General features: G+C 33.1%; 2 protein-coding genes across 3 annotated transcripts; one reads left to right on the top strand and one right to left on the bottom strand.

The window, feature by feature from the left end:
- Window positions 1-4,841: 4,841 nt before the first annotated feature.
- On the top strand, window positions 4,842-11,995 carry LOC123320789 (retinol-binding protein pinta-like). 2 transcript variants are annotated; one of them, XM_044908221.1, is made up of 6 exons: window positions 4,842-4,963; window positions 8,340-8,499; window positions 8,557-8,716; window positions 9,747-9,868; window positions 11,016-11,257; window positions 11,517-11,995. In XM_044908221.1, the coding sequence occupies exons 1-6, from the start codon at window positions 4,961-4,963 to the stop codon at window positions 11,766-11,768; spliced, it is 939 nt and encodes a 312-aa protein (XP_044764156.1). In that variant the 5' UTR covers window positions 4,842-4,960; the 3' UTR covers window positions 11,769-11,995. The 2 variants fall into 2 exon arrangements, with proteins under 2 accessions (XP_044764156.1, XP_044764157.1); XM_044908222.1 differs by lacking the exon at window positions 4,842-4,963 and adding an exon at window positions 6,319-6,469.
- Window positions 11,996-13,290: 1,295 nt separating this feature from the next.
- On the bottom strand, window positions 13,291-19,408 carry LOC123320796 (zinc transporter ZIP1-like). Its single transcript, XM_044908232.1, has 2 exons — window positions 19,135-19,408; window positions 13,291-14,491 (listed from the first exon to the last, which is right to left on the bottom strand). The coding sequence occupies exon 2, from the start codon at window positions 14,484-14,486 to the stop codon at window positions 13,377-13,379; it is 1,110 nt and encodes a 369-aa protein (XP_044764167.1). The 5' UTR covers window positions 14,487-14,491; window positions 19,135-19,408; the 3' UTR covers window positions 13,291-13,376.
- Window positions 19,409-21,319: the final 1,911 nt, after the last annotated feature.

The following is a 21,319-nucleotide window of genomic DNA, read 5'->3' as shown; positions in this document are numbered from 1 at the left end:
GATGTGTAGAGTCACAGTCTTAGCTAGTTATTCTGAAGGTAATTTTGTTTTTCTAGTCAGGGGAGGCACAGCTCATTATGAAAATTTGAAATGGCTATGTCATTTTATCAGAGCTGAATTGGAAAAAATGGTTCTTTTGACTCCAAGAATCTATTGTTAAAATATTTGTACAAGTCAAAGACTCACCCTGTATACAGTTCTCTAAATATGTCATCTGAAATGCAATCTCAATTATTTTTTCTTAGAAAGCTGAAAACTAACAGCAATGAAATTGAACAGACATTATATGGCAGTGAGAAAGCAATAAAAAAAATTTGGAATTGTTCCCCTATAATTGCAACAGGTAGATAGAGCCACCCCCAAAATTTATATCGCGAGAAACTGTTTTCTTTATTTAGGTATATTACATATATCTACCATTGAGAAATTAATTTTTTTTTATTTTGAACAAACGAGACCTCTTGTAATCTCTAGCTAAAAGTATCGGTTTTTGAGAAAAAAAAATGGCGTAATTTCTGTCAGTTTTCTGGTTTCTGAGAAAAAATTTAACCTTTATAGGTGATATCTTTAGGGGGCTGTATATAAGCAGGAGCTTCAAAAAAAATGTTTATGAAAGACCCACCCTAATTTATGACACCATCTCCCCTCAAATGCTAACGCAACTATACATTCAATTGACACCCTGTATAAATTAATACTAGGCAGATTCGTATATTCCCAGGGTTTAAAAAAGCTGGGAATTCATTCTTTCCAAGAATCTTCCAGGGATATATGATCCATTTCTGAATTATTTCGACGAAATGGAAAAGATATCTGTCTGTGCAGCAGACTTGGGGAATTTCCAATCTCGTTCAGCAATTCCAAGAACTGTGAATGCTACATATTATGATTTTTAATTAGAACGTATAATGAGACGACAGACTGATTGGTGCCAAGTTGTCTGTTGGAACTTCAAATTGGTCAAGATTCCTAGAAAACCAGATGTTATAGACTTGCCAATTTTTCGCTTAACGGACATGTGATCCATCCTCTGAACTGTAATCAGAAGAAGGCTATAATTAAATGTAATTTGTGGTTATCTGGGGAAATAGTTATCTCTTGTGGCGAAGATCTGTATATATTTATCAAATCAAAGTGAAACTTGTTTATAGGTGACAAGAAGAACGAGAAATAGGGGTAACAGGAAAGAATTGTGATATTTATTATATTTCTCGAATATTCACCTCTGTGTAGTTAATATAACCTATATTAATTAACAATAAAATAAAAAAAAACGATTGAATAATAAGTAAAATGATGTTAACATTATCTGATGTTATGAAAAAAAAATTACCTACTTATTTTTTCACTTTCAATATCTAATGCTGGGTCATATATGTTAATTCTGTAATTTCCGGATTGTTTTTCAAGGATATTCTCAAAAATATTGTTCAGTAACATGATTCCCAGTCAGAATCGATAGATATCGATTGAATCTACATTATGTGATGAAAAAACTATTGAGGTACCTATATTACTCTTTCAAACGAGTATTTTTCTGAAATTGTTGCTTATTCCAAGGAAAAATGGAGAAAATCAAAATTACTCAGTTTCTGAAGATTCATAAGGAGTGAAATAGCTAGCGAAACAAAAAATTCGTTGAATTGCAGTTTTGAATAATGAATAAAATTGGATTTCATTCGGTCTGAAGAGTTTTTCTCACCATTGATCAAATTTTCTACTTTTTATATGAAAAAGATTGCGAAATGAAGGAATAAGGAGGATTTTGGAAATTTTATTTGTAACGTAAGCAGATATCTGTTGATTTCAAAATCTTTTTCTGATATTGAAATATTTTTCTTATATTCTCAACGGAGAAGTTCATAATTTACTCTAAACTTCCACGAATATTACCAAAGTTAAAGTAACCCGATGCCTTCACCAATTTGCAACCAATCTTTGAAATCTGGAAATTGTCGTACATTTTTTCTGCATAATTCGAGATCTCTGGTAGAGATGGTAGTCTCGTAGAAAAAATTTACTTTGTCGGCTTTTGAAAAATACTTTTTCTGCCCCTGACAACCGGGATCTGCAACTGCACATACAAGCTAAGTTGGTCCACCAATATGATGTGTTGCCTACATAAGTTTTAAGACTTTTTCGATCAGTATGAAAAAAACTCTTCTTCATAGAAAGGTCTTGGATAATTCGATGTCTCTGATTCTATATGAGAGCTTAGTTTTGACAAAAAGAATTTATTTCGTCTGCTTTTGCCTGATGGTTTTTCTGCCCCTGACAATCAGTATCTGCAACTATAGATACAAGGTTAGTACAGTGGAGGAATATAATGTGTTGCCTACGTCAGTATTTTAACGGCCCTGTTCGGCAACTTTGATTTTTTCGATAAGAATGAAAAACCCTGTCATCATATTGAAATACTGCACATGTCTGTTAGATAATTCGAGGTCCCTGATTTCAAATTCGAGCTCAGGCTGCTATAGCCTTCCAATTTTCCCGACCTTCAAAGGGGGGTAAAATGAAAAAGAAAAAAAGTCACTTGAGAAAGAACTGATCGCAGTCAAAATTCGACATTTAAAAAAATTTGGAGTCATTTAAAAATTCGTTAAGGCCAAACGGTTGCATTGAGGTTGCTGAAAGTTTGACATAGTTACTTTAAAAAAAAAATGTATCACATTCAGATATATTCTATATAGGTTCCACCTTTGCAGCGTTGATATATTTCATCATTATAATATTATTACTTATTGATAATGGTTAAAACTTTCTGAGTAGACCAATTAAAATAATGATTTTCATTTCTTCCAAAAAAGTAGATTGATGAAATAATTTGAGCTACCTCGATTTGTTCATTCTGGCCATGATGTTTCTGAGTGAGGCAGGGAGTATCAAAGTCCTCGATATATTCAGTGGAAAATTTTCGAATAATTAAGGGTCAAAATGACAGTTAGCTCTGCAGATGACCATTCAGCAAGCAGTGGGCGAGATGTTTAGGTATTCAGAATCATCAAGCAGTGGCGTAACCAAAGAATCATAATGGTAGTTTTCATCTCTGGTACTTTCCTGAATGAAGTTCATCATCAACAAATTCTCTACTATCTCTGCTTATTCCTTATTAATTTATGTACAATTATTGAATATCTGATTGAGCTTGAAGGAATTCATGCACTGGTGAAATGTGTGATTTAAATTGTACAGTTCGATGAGTTGGTATTTACCTACTTCCTTTTGATTATCTGATGTTACCAAACTTCTGGAGTTAATGTACTCCTCAACCTCGTCTTTCGAAGGCAAACCCCCAAGTAAATCAGTCAATGGGTCTAATCGTAAACCTCAACTCAAGTCATGAATAAATCAATGAATAATTCTGATTGTAATCGAGTTATACAGGGTGAGACTCTGGCTGGTACAAATATTATAACAGTAGATTCTTTTGAGGTCAAAAGAAACACTTTTTTCCCCATACCATTTTTTTCGATTTGTCTCTGATAAAAAGACATAGCCATTTTGAGTTTTCCTAATGAGCTGTGGCACCCCTGAAAAATCAAAATTACCTTCATAATAACTAGCTAAATCTGTGATACTACACATCTGTGGATCTTTTAAACAGAGTTGTATGCAGCAAAAGTATCCAATTTTTGAAATTTCACGGATACTTTCTGATTTTTGAACACCAAATTACTTGAAAACGACGCATTTTTCACGAGAAAATATGAATAATACTTTTATTTCAAAAAACGTTAAAATATTCATTAGATAGCGTCCAATTAATTTCAACAGTTGGGTTCTTTGAATTTATGATATTTTTATGGTACGTTATGGTCATAATGAGAAAACTGGAAGACGCGTCTGATATCTTGTGTTCGAGAAGGATTCATCAAATAAATGAAAAACTATATTTCGAAATTCAATTCATTCGATAAAACCGTTTGCGAGGGAGAGAACTAAAAATAATTTTTTTTACGGTTTTTCAACATCCTGTATCTCTTAAACCGAGCCGATTCGGAAAAAATGGGTAAGGAAAAAAGTGTTTCTTCTGACCCCAAGAATCTACTGTTGAAATATTTGTACGAGTCCAAAACTCACTGAATTGCCCCAAACTTTTTTGGTCGATGGTTTATGAATTCGGTCGTTCAATTTGAAACTCCTGTGTTCCTCACCAGTATAACTGTAAGAATATACCTGTTTATATTATTAGAATATTTATTAGCTTCGAATATCACAACATTCTTCAGTTTCAACTGGATTTGCTAGAATATTTTAAAAAGATTTTTCATCATTTTTTGATCGGAATATCAGCCAATGGTTGCAATGAAATTGACTGAATTAAGTTCTGGTTGTTTTAAAATACATATTTCTATGTTTATATATTTTAATCTTCTTCAAGATTTACGAGAAATATTCTACGATTTATACTAAAATTACAGGCTAACTAATAAAATGTGAGGCACACACCAATGAGGTTCAGTGGACATTAGATTAGTGGTTTTTACGAATTAGTCCTCTCACAATTTCTTCCAATGTAAATGTTAAAAGAAGAAATGATATAACCGAATATATCCAATACGAAAACTCACTGAAAATTAGGTAATATTTCGAGTCACCAGTTTTTTATGTAAAATAAAATTTATACCCTATAAAAGTATACATTTTTTTTTAAATATTTCCTAATGGAATCGAGTGGAATTCAGGTGATGACATAGAACGATGTAAACAGAATAATTTCATCTTTTACGATAGTTCCTCCAAACGTAGGTTACTTTTTCATACGATTTGATTATACCTAGGTACTAATTAATTGAAAAATATTGGCTATATAATGAATATATTTGTTCTGCAAGGTTGAGCTGAATGTCTTATGTATTTATATTATTTCTGGGTACTGTTTTAATCAGTTTATCATTTTGTGTCGTGGTGGAAAGTGGGTAAAATATTTTCAGGAGTTATTGAACTGTTATAAACAATGGTGAGTAATGACGTCTAATCTAGATGATAGACTTTTAAAGAATAGCAATAATTATCAATCCTAATTTCTGGAGAAGAAGTTCCATCGTAATTTTTTACTTGTTCAATTATTCATTTATTGAAAAATTGTTTTTTTTTATTTTTAGATATCGATAAAATATATGTTTCCAGTATTTCGAAAACGATTGGTTAGAGAATAAAGACAACTAATTTTATTTTATTTGGTTTGGGAGTTTTTGATTGTAATGTTGAGTAATTTGAATTTTTTGAAAATTATTCTTACGATATTTTTGTTCCTTAATCACTTTTATGATCACTGCCTACTTCATTCCAATGAATTTGATGGTGATTCAATATTCTTCTCACAATTTTTAATTATTTGAACAAAAGTCTGTTCAATTTGAGTTGTTTTGGCGCCTTATTATGTATCATCGTATTGAAAATTAATAAAAATAGCTACCTATTATGTATAGACCCTATTTTCCTGGGAAGATGGAAACCAGGAACTCTATTCGAGGGATCACTAACTAATTCTTGGTTGAAAACAGTACACGTATTCCATTCAGACTGCCAAATATCTTTGTCCCTTACATTCGAATTAAGAAAAAAATTGGACCATAAATCTTTACGCGACTTAAGTCTTGGAATTGTATTTTGTGGAATATAGGACAGAATTGGAATCGAGAATTGGGAAAGAAGTGAAATTTTTTTTCAAGAAAAAAAGTTCCAATGTCATAGGAACATTTCAGCTGTGCATAAATTTTTTGCACATGAGCACTATTAACCCAAACTGGACAAAAATATTCAGCATCTGAAAAACCAGCTAGTTTATGCAGGACATTATTCCTAGTTTTCAACACCAGACCTAAATTTTCCAAATGCACTTCGAAATGCAACTAAGAATCTAGCTTAACTCCCAAATATTTAGGATTGAAGTTATATTCAAAGAAAGAATTACCGAAATCTATACTTTCTATATTTCTAATGAATATTCAGATGGAAACAAGGAACCAATAAATAAACTGATTGTGAATACTACTTCTCTGGGTTATTGAATTCAAAATTTTGAAAATTTTCTCTTAGGTACTTCGAGGACAGAATCCAAATTGACTGCTTGATATTACCACTGATAAAAAAAGATATTCGGAATTTTTCCACTTCGTTCTTTCACTTAATATATTCGAATAAAATTGTCTTGTCGATTTCCATAAATTGCTTATCGATTTTACTCGCAATCGTTCAAAAATCATCGATCATGCGATTAAAAAATCGAATATACTATTTCCACTACTATTTCGAAGCTGAAGTACATAGTGATATAAATCTAGCTTGAGTTGAAAAATAACAAAAACCAACCAAGGTTGACAAGGACTGAATATCTTTTTCCAAGCAGAGTTCTGGCCATACTTCGAATGTTTGTCTGTGCTTCAGGTTGTTCTGTGTCTGGTTTCGAATCCATTAAGCGGAAACTGATTTTGTTTACATTTCATTTGCTGAATGCGAAATGGTGAGTTTTTGGTTTTTGAAACATCGATTTCTGGAATTAATTAAAACGTTAAAAATATAGATTTGATTCTAATAATTTTTATCATATGGGATTTTGCTCCAACACTTTTTGATTTTCCAACTTGAATCTTTCGAATTATTTAACTTCCAACTATATTTTTGTGTGTATTTCACAAACTCTCCTATTTTTGTTTTTCCCCCTTCATGACCTCCTTCAATCAACATGAAATTAATTAATTAATAATTGTTGAGAATCTCAATGTATCTTTCCAGTCGATACTGTTTGATTTGCGATCTATTCATCCCATTTTTTATTCATCACAGAGTACCACCATTTGGCTCTCATTAAAACAAAATAACATTATAACTATTAATCATTGTTTTTTGGACCAGATGATTGAGAATCAATTTGGACGTGTAATCATTAGTAACAATTAGTAAGAATTTTTTTGCACACCAATTTTCGATATTTATAATTATATCAATTTCGGTACTACCTTAAAAGATATTGTAACATCGCAGTTGGCTTGGAATTATTTGGTGTATTTCCTTAATGAAGGGTTTTGAACTGAATATGTATAATATAAGGTCTAAATTGATGCTCCCCTACGGAGTTATAGTAAAAAACTAATGTTTATTTAGTTATTAATTAGAATTCCACCTTATATCATGTGATTCTTTGGCCCGTACAAATATTTCAACAGTTGATTCTTGAGGTTAAAAGAAACACTTTTTTCCTTTACCATTTTTCCGAATTGGCTCGGTTTAAAAGATACAAGATGTTGAAAAACCATAAAAAAATGTTATTTTCAGTTCTATCTCACAAACGGATTTATCGAATGAAATGAATTTCGGAATATAGTTTTTCATTTATTTGATTAACCTTTTTCGATCACAAGATATCACCCACGTCTTCCAGTTTTCTCGTTATGACCATTACGTACCATAAAAATATCAAAAATTCGAAGAACTCATTGTAAATTAAAAGTATTCTTCATATTTTCTCTTATAATGGGCTGTTTTCGAGTAATTTGATGTTGAAAAACAAAAAAATATCTGTGAAATTTGAAAAATAGGGTATTTTGGCTTAATACAATTCTGTTCAAAAGATCCACAGATGTGTAGTGTCACAGATTTAGCTAGTTATTCTGAAGGTAATTTTGTTTTGCCAGAGTCTTTTGACCTGAAGAATCTACTGTTAAAATATTCATAGGGGTCAAAGATTCACATTGTATATTATAAATGTTTTTCTCCTTTCATTATTGATCAATATATTTTACAAAATTCATGCATACGATCCAAAAAAGAGTCATTATCGTCAATAAAATATCACGTATGAATGATAAAATTGATGTTTTGAAATATTACATTCTTTTCAGTTGAGGGATTTTATGCTGTTTATTTTATTCGAAATGAGTAATATGGGAAAGCGAAATATGTGCATAATACAATTGAGAAGCTCCTTCATTAGTATTATGTGTAATGAATACTTAAAATTCTAAAAAAATATGTGGGTATTCACCGATATAATCACTGAAGTTCCCACTTTTATTTTAATGCATTATCCAACCAACAAAGTCCAATATTATTGAAATAACGAATAGATATTCCCTTGAAGAAAAAATTCGTTGGAACTGAAACCAGTTTGACACTAAAACTAACAGAATCGAATCTACTTGAAAGAGAGCCAATACAGGATTATAAGTCTGAAATAAAATTAATATTTCTTCAACCAATAACTCAAAATGAAAACGCTGAAAACGTTAATTGATTTTTGATAGAACGTTTATCTTCAACCTAATTTGACTTCTGTTTTTCAAATAGATGATGAAGGTACATAAAATTGTCTTTCATAATTTCAATTCTTCTAGGGCTTCGAAAAAAAATTCTCCACCGTCTTGAATGCTCCGAACGAGGAAGACATCGAGAAAATCAAGAAAAAAATCGGTGAAAACGAGGATAAAATTGACAAACAGCTCCAGATATTGTACCAATGGCTGGACAGCAAACCGAAACTGCCGAAAAATTATGGTAAATTGAATTTTGAACGTCGTGTTCGATCAATCATTGTAAGAGTTTTGATTTCAGATAGAACGAAAGTGTTGAACTTTTTGAGAGTCTGCAGTTTCGACATGGAGAAGTGCAAGAGGAAGCTTCAGGCCCATTTTTATGTGAGGCACGAATACCCTTCAGTATTTTCGAATTTGAACCCCAGATCCAAGGAAATATCCGAGTTTCCAAAAATAGGGTGAGTTTTGTGATTTTGTTCGTAAGGTTGTTCACATTAAATTCTTAATTCTCAATTAACCCATAAATACTTGAGGCACTTGCCCACTTATGGGGGCAATAGTCTAGCATGTCAAGGCAAGTCAGAATAGTACAGGGAAAACCCTGTGACCTATAGAGAACTGGGAGCTATGAGAACTTGCCCAATTAGGGTACTAGAGATCATTGCAGATCTCACACCTCTAAGACCTTCTTTCTAAGAGTAATAAGACTATCCATGAAAGGTACTAGCAATGAGGAAATGGAATCAGAGGTCCTATGCCTCTCTGATACATCCCACCCCATAATCTTCCAAGTGAAGTGACCACAAAAAACAAGCATCTGTTAATACAGAGTGTTTCAACTGAAACGTGTCCATTTTTATAACCAGTCAATTTCTCCAAAGCCTCCAGACGTATTCTCTCAAAAACTGGGGTATTGGACCTTGCAAATATCCTCGACTGTTTAAAAAATTCAGATAGGAAACCTTTAAAATATGATATGATATTGATCGCAGTAGTTTGAACTTCTCAAAGGTAAACGTTGAACCTTGACTCACAAAAAACATCGTAATTAATACAGGTGCAGGTTGAAGATTAACTTAATGCTTTCACTTTTGGTAAACAAGTTCAAGTTCAAAGTTCTTTCGGATGATTCAGGAGAGTGGTACAATCTTGTTGTAATGTTTACTTAATTGCTTTGTAACTGAGGATTTAAATAGACATTCTAATGAATGAGGAAGCTGTTAGAGATGGCAAGCATTGACCTTGTTCTGCGGTGTTTTCACGCTGTCTTGGGTGATTTATTGTTGAGGTTTTATTTCTGAAAATTCAAGAAGAGGTTTTTTATTGAAACTGATCTTTTTTTTCGTGGTACCAAATGTATACTGTTGCAACTCCACGAGACATTTTAAAACGTTTTGTTTCTTATTTATGTTCTTGGTTTATCATTTACCATTCAACTATCAAGATATAACTAACGAATTTCTCTAACACCACTTTGTTCTGTCACAGAAATGCCCTTTTCCTACCAAATTTAACACCGAATGGAGAAAGAATTTTTTTTCTGAGCCTACACGAGTTCGATATCGATAAGATGGATGTCCATGCATACGTAAAATATTCTTATATGTGCTGTAAGTATATTTTGGCAGTTTTAAGGGAAATATGGTATCTCAACTTACCAGAATTGACGATATTCTTTTCGAACAGACGATGAAATCTAATAATTCAATGCCTTATTCAATTCTCAGAAAGAGATTACCAAAACTCCGGATGGAATTCTATTTTATTTCAAGTATCAAATGTAATTTGATAAGAATATAAAAAGGTTTAAGTTTATACATTTGTATAATATTGTTTCTGTTCAAAAATCCTTATTTTGCTTCGTGAGTTTTTTCCAAACTTTTCGAGTAGTAAATGAAGCCATTTTGTTACACCCATCAAGATATTTAATCTATTCGCATTTAACCTTCATATTTTCATTCATTATTTTCATAACCTCTTGAATATTGCTGAACGTATGTAGGTATAAAATAACGGTTAACCTTGTCAAGTCAATTTTATGAACCTGAGATTTCTCAATATAATCAGGTCTTCCGAAATGAGAACTAACAAGCCAGAGAGATAATTTTTACTCATGAGCAGGAAACGTTTGATATTATATTCCATTATATCATTTAATAATTTTATTTTCAATTTAAAATAGAGCTTGCGAGTGATTCTATTGAAAAAACTTTTGTAGAAGAATCAGGGAACTTTCAGATTTCAAAACAAAAAAATAAGTGAACACGAAGAAAATATCATTATGACTTATACAAAAAATAAAAAGAAATTAACCTATCAATCATTCGTTGGCCATATAAAACAGAGAAATATCTAAGGATTTGAAAATATACATCTTGTAAAACTTTTCACCATTATTACTAGTCTACTTTTCATTAATATTTCGGCCTAATTGAAATATTCTTTTGGCAATTCCCTTTTTACAGTTTTCTTATCACCTATTTGTTGATCATCTGTGATATTCAAGTCATTTACTTATTCTTCTTTCTATCTCCTCCTTAGTTTTTTCTTCTACCACGAATGAATTTGTGATTTTGTTTTCTCATTGTTATAATCAAGCTTTCTTGAATTATTTACATTTCTTTGCCTTCTTCTTTTTCATTTCTAACTTTATGCTTTTTTTTGTGAATTCCATGCTTTAGAATATCTTGATTCCGAAAATTTTTGAGAATTTGAACTTAACCAAAACCCTGCCTACAAATCGATAAAAAATTTCAGATGACCTTGTGCTACGTGAACCATTTCCAGTGAGCGGTGATGTGATAATAATGGATGGTAGTGGATTCACCATGAAACATTTCCTGAAATGCATCAACACAGCTGTGAAAGATTCGGTGGAAATAGCTTACAAAGGATATTTGGTCAGACAGAAGGCCATTTACGTTGTCAATGCCCCAGCTGCTGTTGACACGATGCTGGCCACTTGGAAATTGTTCCTGACTGAGAAAATTAGGAAAAGGGTGAGCTAAAGCTGCAATATGTAACATGTAACACCTAATTATCTTACTGATACTTGAGGAGTGAGTGATATCTCATTTGAAAAACCTTTCTATTTTGAACCATATTTGAATTTTGAACGAAAAATATGCTATTTAGAACGACCTTTCAAATGTTACCCAAACCATAGGGGTTGGGGTTGTAACGTAAGGATAGAAGCGATACAGTTTTGAATTTGAACTTGTAGATATTCAAGTAATCAGTACAAAATTAATTTTCCAGGTTGTAGTGAGCAAAAATTACGAAATATTGACGAAAACCTTCCCCCCACATTGCCTACCAGAAGAGTATGGTGGTACTTTACCAAAAGTCAACGAACTAACAAGAAAATGGCACGAAGTGATGCTAAACAACGAGGAGTGGTTCCAAGACCAAGAGAAGTGCAAGACAAACGAACCTCCTCAAAAAGAAGACAACATTTACGACGATAGATTCGGGGTAGAGGGTACTTTCAGGAAATTGACCATCGATTAAGGGTCCCTCTGGAAGAAGACTGTTTTCTCTTCTTTGCCTTCGGGATGATGTGAATGACTCTGTGTTCTTGACATTTTGATTTAGGAGGCTGTGAATCGAATATTATATGCCAAGTATGTTAGGTATTGTGACTTATTTAAGGTTGAATTTAGGTGTTAGGTAGTTTCATGTTATAAGTCTCATATTTTCAGTTTTTATGATAATATTTGAATAGAAATAAATCAGAAGTTTGAGTGTTTTTGTCGCTGAATGACATTCGTACCTGCAATACTGGTATTTTGAGTATAAATGTGTATACTCCATTCACAGTTATTTTAGCAGTCGGTTGGCCATGAAATAATTTCCTCAAGTTTTGTAACTAGAACAAAGAAATGTCGTTGATGTCATAACGCCATTGCCACAACTAATATCAATTTTTATAACGAAAATGCCGAAAGTGATTGAAAAAAGAGACAGGGTTTCAGGAAGTGCTATTTAGAATTCAGGTCCACTGATTCAAATAGTTATACCCAGATATTCTAAAATCCACAATACGTCAGACGGTAGCGAACATATTCAATGTAAGAGAATTTATATAATGTTTCATCTGAGTCTAAACGACTTATATTTCAGCTGAATATTTCCACAATCAGAAAGATTGCGAATGAAGAGCATGACAAAGAATTTCCTTCTATTGGAAGACCCAAAAAACTGGTGGGATTTGAGAATTTTATGTTTGAGTGAATTAATGCGAAAAGTTTACTACAGGATTTTCGATGAATGTCATTGTAGAATAAGTTCCCAAAAATTGATTTTTCTATTTTTCATTTAACTTGTCCTGTACATTGTAAATGTCTTAAGGTACCAGTAAATACCTAATTATTTATTATTATATCAATGCATTAAGATGAACAGCCACAAATACGCGCCAGTTGTCCTGTTAATTGCTCATTCATGTGAAATTTTTGCTCAAAAGTTCATCTTGACCTGAAACTTTCTTCAATTCCTTTCACTTATATTGATGCAAGATGATTTTTGTTGAAGAATTGAACATTCTTGCAATTATCTGTTAATTCCTTCGGGAGATACCCATTCCCAACCACTGTATTATGTGCATTTCATCTTCGGGTTAATATTTTTGAATTCTACAACTGAACGTATTCAAACTTTAGCCAAAGAAGATAACGAACATTAACTCTCCTCAAGCTAGTGCATATTATGATATTATACTGATCTCTTGTATTTTCCACACAAATAACTTTATTTGGTATGCCTTCAATCAGTTTGTATAAACTTCAATTACGTTCGTCACATATTTTCCGAAGAGATTCGACATTGTGATAAAATACGTAATAACAGAAACTTTTACGTAAAACGGGCAACATAGCTTTGATTTAAAACCCAAAAATGTTTTGACAAGCTTCATAACCCCACATTTTCGTACTATACAGAGTGAAATGTGTCAAATTTCCATGGCCAACCGAGTGCTAAAATAAAAGTGAATGGAGTATATCTGTATGAAGATGAGGTGGAGAAATCTCAGTTTTTTTTCATTAAAAAATATATTACATTCAGTTTTATTTACATAGTCTACAAACGTATAGTCTTTCATCACTGTACAATTATTAATTAGTCCAGATCATCGTCGGATATGAGAACTGTCACGAAAAACATGAACAGAAACCCGCCCAATATCGCCAAATACTTGACGATTCCATTTCCCTCAGATTCGTGCTTTTTCAATATTTCGAAAAAAATAACGTAGACCAAGGTCCCGGTCGCGAAACCTTGCAAAATGACCGATGGTACTTCAGATGAGGCAACCCCTTCTGAACTGATGGCTATACCCATCGCTATGCCCAACGGACTGACCACCGCGTATGTGAACACGTAAACGAAGATCAGTCTATTCTTTATGCCACTTGACAGCAGCTCCACGCCCACGCAGAAGGCTATGATGAACTTGTGAGCGCCCACGGCACCGAACATGTACCAAACGTTCTTCGGTTTACTCTCCAGCCCCACAGAAAGACCTTCCAGTACTTCGTGGACTGAAAGGGCTAAGACTACGAGGAGACCACGCATGCTTCCTAGGAAGTTTTGGTCGCCGACCAGGTGGTTGTGGTCGCCTTGATGCGCAGACTCATCGTGGTGGTGATGGTGATGGTGGTTGTGCTGGTCCATACTCTGCGGACGCCAGTAATCGATACTCTTCTTGATCCTGATGAAATCGTGAGATTCTAGTCGATTCTCTCTACTCGCCCTGATCTGATTCTCCAGGTCGAAGATGGAAAAGACAAAATCTCCATCCTCTTTTCTTTGAGGGTTAACCTCCCCTCTCAATATGGACACGCTCTTCCTTATTATATCAACTTCAGGTGCTCTATTATGCTTGTGGAGATACAGATGCACAGCCTCCTCCACCAAATAGATCAGGAAGAAGCCAATACAGGTTAGGGTCTCCGCGAGGGGAAATTTGAGGTCCTTGAATTCCTCCATCTTCTCCACGTTCTCGCTGACCTCGGGGAGGAGATGGATGAAGGTGGTGGACATGAGGACACCCCCACCAACGGATAGAAGAATCTGGGCGAATTTGTTGTTTTTCACGTTCTCCTCCATGTTGAATTTTTTAGCTATGGTCATGGGGAGGGCGCCTAAGATGACTGAGATGGTGAATAGGGTCACCATGGCTACCAGTTTGGCCAATAGGGGGCTCTGAGGCTCGGAAGACTCGATCATTTTGTCTGGAAATAAAAAAATGTGTCAGCATTTGGAATCGCAGCTCTCCAGACTCTCAGAAATCGGGTCAGAGTAATTTTGAAGTTGTCGATCATAGATAAACATAAACATGTGATTGAATGCTTGATGGTCGTGGAGAGCGAACACGTTATCGAAGTTTTTGAGTGTTTGTTCTCCCACATTCCACCTTGGAGGCCTCGTAAATGAGCTGAATTTTTTTGCATTTGGTATCGAAAGTCCCAAACAGGATTCTTGATAAATCTGTCTAACCACAAAATGTTGTGTTGCTGTTTCTTTAGGCAGTAGAGGTCCACGAGCCCTATTCTTTCGAAAAAGAAGCTGCAAGTATCAGTTTTGGAGAGGGTATTATGTTATCCAGCCATGATTTTCTAGTTTTTCTAGTTTTTATGGTCAGAATTTGAAGAGTTGAAGATATTTAGTTGTGATTTACTATAAACTTTTTCATTTTGGGGGAAATGTGAAAGATGAGAATGAAGATTCAAAAGTTCATAACAATATCGACAAAATACAGCTGCAATAATAGAAAATGTTTTCATCATTTTTTGGCAAACCTTTTTCTGTTGAGAGAAAGACGGTCTTTAACCACAAACTGTAACTGTTGTGGTTTCTTTGCACAGAAGATGTCCATGAGCCCTATTTTTTTTGGAAAAGAAGCTGCAAGTTTCAGTTTTGGAGAGGGTATTATGTTATCCAGCCATGATTTTCTAGTTTTTATGGTCAGAATTTGAAGATTTAAAGGTATTAAGTTGTGATTTACTGTAAACTTCTTCATTTTGGGTGAAATGTGAAAGATGATAATGAAGATTCAAAAGTTCATAACAATATCGACAAAATACAGCTGCAATAATAGAAAATGTTTTCATCATTTTTTGGCAAACGTTTTTCTGTTGAGAAAAAGACGGTCTTTAACCACAAACTGTAACTGTTGTGGTTTCTTTGCACAGAAGATGTCCATGAGCCCTATTTTTTTTGGAAAAGAAGCTGCAAGTTTCAGTTTTGGAGAGGGTATTATGTTATCCAGCCATGATTTTCTAGTTTTTATGGTCAGAATTTGAAGATTTGAAGGTATTAAGTTGTGATTTACTGTAAACTTCTTCATTTTGGGTGAAATGTGAAAGATGATAATGAAGATTCAAAAGTTCATAACAATATCGACAAAATACAGCTGCAATAATAGAAAATGTTTTCATCATTTTTTGGCAAACCTTTTTCTGTTGAGAGAAAGACGGTCTTTAACCACAAACTGCAACTGTTGTGGTTTCTTTGCACAGAAGATGTCCATGAGCCCTATTTTTTTTGGAAAAGAAGCTGCAAGTTTCAGTTTTGGAGAGGGTATTATGTTATCCAGCCATGATTTTCTAGTTTTTATGGTCAGAATTTGAAGATTTGAAGGTATTAAGTTGTGATTTACTGTAAACTTCTTCATTTTGGGGGAAATGTGAGAGATGATAATGAAGATTCAAAAGTTCATAACAATATCGACAAAATACAGCTGCAATAATAGAAAATGTTTTCATCATTTTTTGGCAAACCTTTTTCTGTTGAGAGAAAGACGGTCTTTAACCACAAACTGCAACTGTTGTGGTTTCTTTGCACAGAAGATGTCCATGAGCCCTATTTTTTTTGGAAAAGAAGCTGCAAATTTCAGTTTTGGAGAGGGTATTATGTTATCCAGCCATGATTTTCTAGTTTTTATGGTCAGAATTTGAAGATTTGAAGGTATTAAGTTGTGATTTACTGTAAACTTCTTCATTTTGGGGGAAATGTGAGAGATGATAATGAAGATTCAAAATTTCATAACAATATCGACAAAATACAGCTGCAATAATAGAAAATGTTTTCATCATTTTTTGGCAAACCTTTTTCTGTTCAGAGAAAGACGGTCTTTAACCACAAACTGTAACTGTTGTGGTTTCTTTGCACAGAAGATGTCCATGAGCCCTATTTTTTTTGGAAAAGAAGCTGCAAGTTTCAGTTTTGGAGAGGGTATTATGTTATCCAGCCATGATTTTCTAGTTTTTATGGTCAGAATTTGAAGATTTGAAGGTATTTAGTTGTGATTTACTATAAACTTTTTCATTTTGGGGGAAATGTGAAAGATGAGAATGAAGATTCAAAAGTTCATAACAATATCGACAAAATACAGCTGCAATAATAGAAAATGTTTTCATCATTTTTTGGCAAACCTTTTTCTGTTGAGAGAAAGACGGTCTTTAACCACAAACTGTAACTGTTGTGGTTTCTTTGCACAGAAGATGTCCATGAGCCCTATTTTTTTTGGAAAAGAAGCTGCAAGTTTCAGTTTTGGAGAGGGTATTATGTTATCCAGCCATGATTTTCTAGTTTTTATGGTCAGAATTTGAAGATTTGAAGGTATTAAGTTGTGATTTACTGTAAACTTCTTCATTTTGGGTGAAATGTGAAAGATGATAATGAAGATTCAAAAGTTCATAACAATATCGACAAAATACAGCTGCAATAATAGAAAATGTTTTCATCATTTTTTGGCAAACGTTTTTCTGTTGAGAAAAAGACGGTCTTTAACCACAAACTGTAACTGTTGTGGTTTCTTTGCACAGAAGATGTCCATGAGCCCTATTTTTTTTGGAAAAGAAGCTGCAAGTTTCAGTTTTGGAGAGGGTATTATGTTATCCAGCCATGATTTTCTAGTTTTTATGGTCAGAATTTGAAGATTTGAAGGTATTAAGTTGTGATTTACTGTAAACTTCTTCATTTTGGGTGAAATGTGAAAGATGATAATGAAGATTCAAAAGTTCATAACAATATCGACAAAATACAGCTGCAATAATAGAAAATGTTTTCATCATTTTTTGGCAAACCTTTTTCTGTTGAGAGAAAGATGGTCTTTAACCACAAACTGCAACTGTTGTGGTTTCTTTGCACAGAAGATGTCCATGAGCCCTATTTTTTTTGGAAAAGAAGCTGCAAGTTTCAGTTTTGGAGAGGGTATTATGTTATCCAGCCATGATTTTCTAGTTTTTATGGTCAGAATTTGAAGATTTGAAGGTATTAAGTTGTGATTTACTGTAAACTTCTTCATTTTGGGGGAAATGTGAGAGATGATAATGAAGATTCAAAAGTTCATAACAATATCGACAAAATACAGCTGCAATAATAGAAAATGTTTTCATCATTTTTTGGCAAACCTTTTTCTGTTGAGAGAAAGACGGTCTTTAACCACAAACTGCAACTGTTGTGGTTTCTTTGCACAGAAGATGTCCATGAGCCCTATTTTTTTTGGAAAAGAAGCTGCAAATTTCAGTTTTGGAGAGGGTATTATGTTATCCAGCCATGATTTTCTAGTTTTTATGGTCAGAATTTGAAGATTTGAAGGTATTAAGTTGTGATTTACTGTAAACTTCTTCATTTTGGGGGAAATGTGAGAGATGATAATGAAGATTCAAAATTTCATAACAATATCGACAAAATACAGCTGCAATAATAGAAAATGTTTTCATCATTTTTTGGCAAACCTTTTTCTGTTCAGAGAAAGACGGTCTTTAACCACAAACTGTAACTGTTGTGGTTTCTTTGCACAGAAGATGTCCATGAGCCCTATTTTTTTTGGAAAAGAAGCTGCAAGTTTCAGTTTTGGAGAGGGTATTATGTTATCCAGCCATGATTTTCTAGTTTTTATGGTCAGAATTTGAAGATTTGAAGGTATTAAGTTGTGATTTACTGTAAACTTCTTCATTTTGGGGGAAATGTGAGAGATGATAATGAAGATTCAAAATTTCATAACAATATCGACAAAATACAGCTGCAATAATGGAAAATGTTTTCATCATTTTTTGGCAAACCTTTTTCTGGTCAGAGAAAGACGGTCCTTAACCACAAACTGTAACTGTTGTGGTTTCTTTGCACAGGAGATGTCCATGAGCCCTATTTTTTTTTGAAAAAGAAGCTGCAAGTTTCAGGTTTGGTGAAGGTATTGTGCTACTGAGCAATGATTGACTAGTGGCCAGATATCAAGTTGTGATTTCTCGAAAAGATTACTCTGGACTTAATGAGAAAGATGAGAATGAAGTTTTAAAGATTTATCGTTATCGACAAAATACAGCTGCAATAATAGAAAAATTCTCATCACTATTGGCAAACCTTTTTCTGTTGAGAGAAAGACGGTCTTTAACCACAGACTGTAACTATTGTGGTTTCTTTGCACAAGAGATGTCCATGAGCCCTATTTTTTTTGGAAAAGAAGCAGCAAGTTTCAGTTCTGGTGAAGGTATTTTGCTACTGAGCAATGATTAACTAGTTGCCATATATCAAGTTGTGATTTGTCGAAAAGATTACTCTGGACTTAATGAGAAAGATGAGAATGAATTTTTAAAGATTTATCGTTATCGACAAAATACAGCTGCAATAATAGAAGATTTCTCATCATTATTGGCAAACCTTTCTTTATCGAAAGAAACAAAAATCAAATGATATTCCACAAAAAAAGTCTATTATTAATTATTCTTAGCAAAATAATAAGTTGATTGTTATTAGAGAATAAATTATGGAAGGAGGAACAATTTCTTTATTTTGTCGCAGAACAAATATTCTTTTCAACCTTTATCTTGACAGATATTGTCCTGTACATGATCATATTTTGATAACTTACCTGTAAAAAATGCTATGATACCATATTCTTCTCAATCCAGCTCTAGTACCAGTGAAATCCACTTTTTGTAATTAATAACTATCACTTCTTCCACAAAAACTGACTGCTACATGTTCCATTATTGTTTTGGTGACTGATAAAAAGTGTATTAGAAACAGGTACATCTATGAAGTTACGTTATATTCCATTAAAATAAGATAAGAAGACAATTCGATTTTTCTTTATCCTCGACAATCTCTTTTAATTCCACATTATGATGGTATCGTTCATTATACTTTGCATCTGTTACAATCTTTGGTGTTCCGATTACTTTTGATAATCTGAAAGTAGATTAGGAGGAATATTTATTGATTGTCTGCTTCCGAATAGCCACCGGCTTTTATCTTGAAATGAGAAATAGGCATTTTAATCGCAATTTTCATCGTAGGATTTCACATGATTGTGAGATGTTTGAACCTTGACCATAAGTAGATACTAAAAAAAGTTACAGATTCATTTTTCATTATACGATGCTCCAAAAAAATCTTTTGTTGATGAAGATCAGAGAATATTGGTATGAAATTTGGGAAAGTTTCATAACAAGTGGACATGACAGAAGCTTGAAAACACGCTGATCAAAAATTGAACTGGATATTCAAGAGAAACTTACTTTTTGCCCTCCAATCAAAATTACAGTACTGCTACTACACACATCATGTGGAACAAACACATTACAAAATATGGTCCTCATGACAATATACAAGATTAAAAAAAAAAACATATTTCTTGTAGGTATGGTTTTTTGGTTGTCTGCACTACTATCTTGTCGCTCTAAAGCAGTCTTGCTTTTTCTTCTGTTGCCATTTTAGTCAGGTTAACCTTATGTAGACACCTAACTTAGTACCTACATATACAAAATCGATGTTTTATATCCCATTATAAGGTATTAGGTTACCCACTTCGATTTTTGAGCAGTGTATCTCTGATAACACACTTAAAATGAATTTCATGAGAATATCTTTTTTTTTTCTAGTTGGACTCTACTCTAGTATAAATTTGCGTAAGGTTAAGAAAGAATGATACTGTATAAATGAAATCTGAGGATACAATTCACGTCCTACTTAGATCAATGATAAAGTAACTCCGAATCGGTCTCAAGATATTGCATGAATAATAATCTGAATCAGAACATCTCTGATAAAATCGGGAATATTTCACAAGGTTTTAATTTAAAAATGGAATATCAAGGGAAAAAAATACATTGCTCAAAATTTTTACCAGGCAAGCCTTAACTAATTTTGGACGAAAATTAACAGATACCTACTAGTGACATGAGTGAAATTAATGGAATTTAAAATTTATCAGATTTCTCCTACCTATTGAAATAGTGAAACTTGCTGAAAAAATTTTGAAACAATAACTATGCATTCATTTTCGAATATCTTCAATGTTTTCTCAGTTATGGAATCATGTCGAATAATATTCAATGTTTCATTTAGTTTAATTAAAATCATCAATTACCTGAGTCTCGATAGTATGATAGTAGAACTAAAGATTATTGAGAGAATACCGAATAAAAAACTCAAAAAAGGATTTATATCCAAAAAAAAGTGAATAAAACCTTATCAAGAACACGATAAGATCAACGAGGTTCTGTATTATTGAGAGCTGAATCTATTGAGATTTGAGAATATTTGCATTGTCTCAATTTTATTTACGCCATTTTTAATTCACTGTTCCATTCTTGTTTGAAGTACCTTTATTTTGTTGGGTATTGTATACAGAGTTTGAATGATATGTTCTTATCTGAGTACTCCAGATATTAAATTCTCCATATTCATCGTCCATCGAATACCAATGTATCATTGAGAGCCCACTTTTTGATCACAACAAATTCATTATAAGTCTAAACCTTTTTAATACTTGTTTAGTGTTGATATCTGGGATTTTAAACATCAAGATTAGTTGACATTCTCAATCCGAAAAAATCTAGATTTAACTTCAGTAGATTAAAACTCATCTAGTGATTTATTGCCAATAAAAAACTGGTTTTGACTAGTTATCTAGCTAGAGCGACTTCCATTCTCTCCTTTAATCAACTTCAAATGTTTTAGACTCCAATTCAAGCTTGAAAAACTAGATTTCCCTCTTCCCTCCTTTAGTTCTGGACCAGCCTCGAGTTGGAGATCAAAAGGAACACCAAAGA

The sequence above is a fragment of the Coccinella septempunctata genome, chromosome 9 (assembly GCF_907165205.1).
Source record: "Coccinella septempunctata chromosome 9, icCocSept1.1, whole genome shotgun sequence".
Classification (NCBI taxonomy): Eukaryota; Metazoa; Arthropoda; class Insecta; order Coleoptera; family Coccinellidae; genus Coccinella; species Coccinella septempunctata.
This window is presented reverse-complemented; position numbering and strand designations above follow the sequence as displayed.

Bases quoted from the DNA above. Each gene is read 5' to 3' on its own strand.
- LOC123320789 (XM_044908221.1), top strand. The intron at 8,500-8,556 runs GTAAATTGAATT...TTTTGATTTCAG, and splicing joins GAAACTGCCGAAAAATTATG to ATAGAACGAAAGTGTTGAAC. The intron at 11,258-11,516 runs GTGAGCTAAAGC...TTAATTTTCCAG, and splicing joins CTGAGAAAATTAGGAAAAGG to GTTGTAGTGAGCAAAAATTA.
- LOC123320796 (XM_044908232.1), bottom strand. From the start codon at position 14,486: ATGATCGAGTCTTCCGAGCCTCAGAGCCCCCTATTGGCCAAACTGGTA.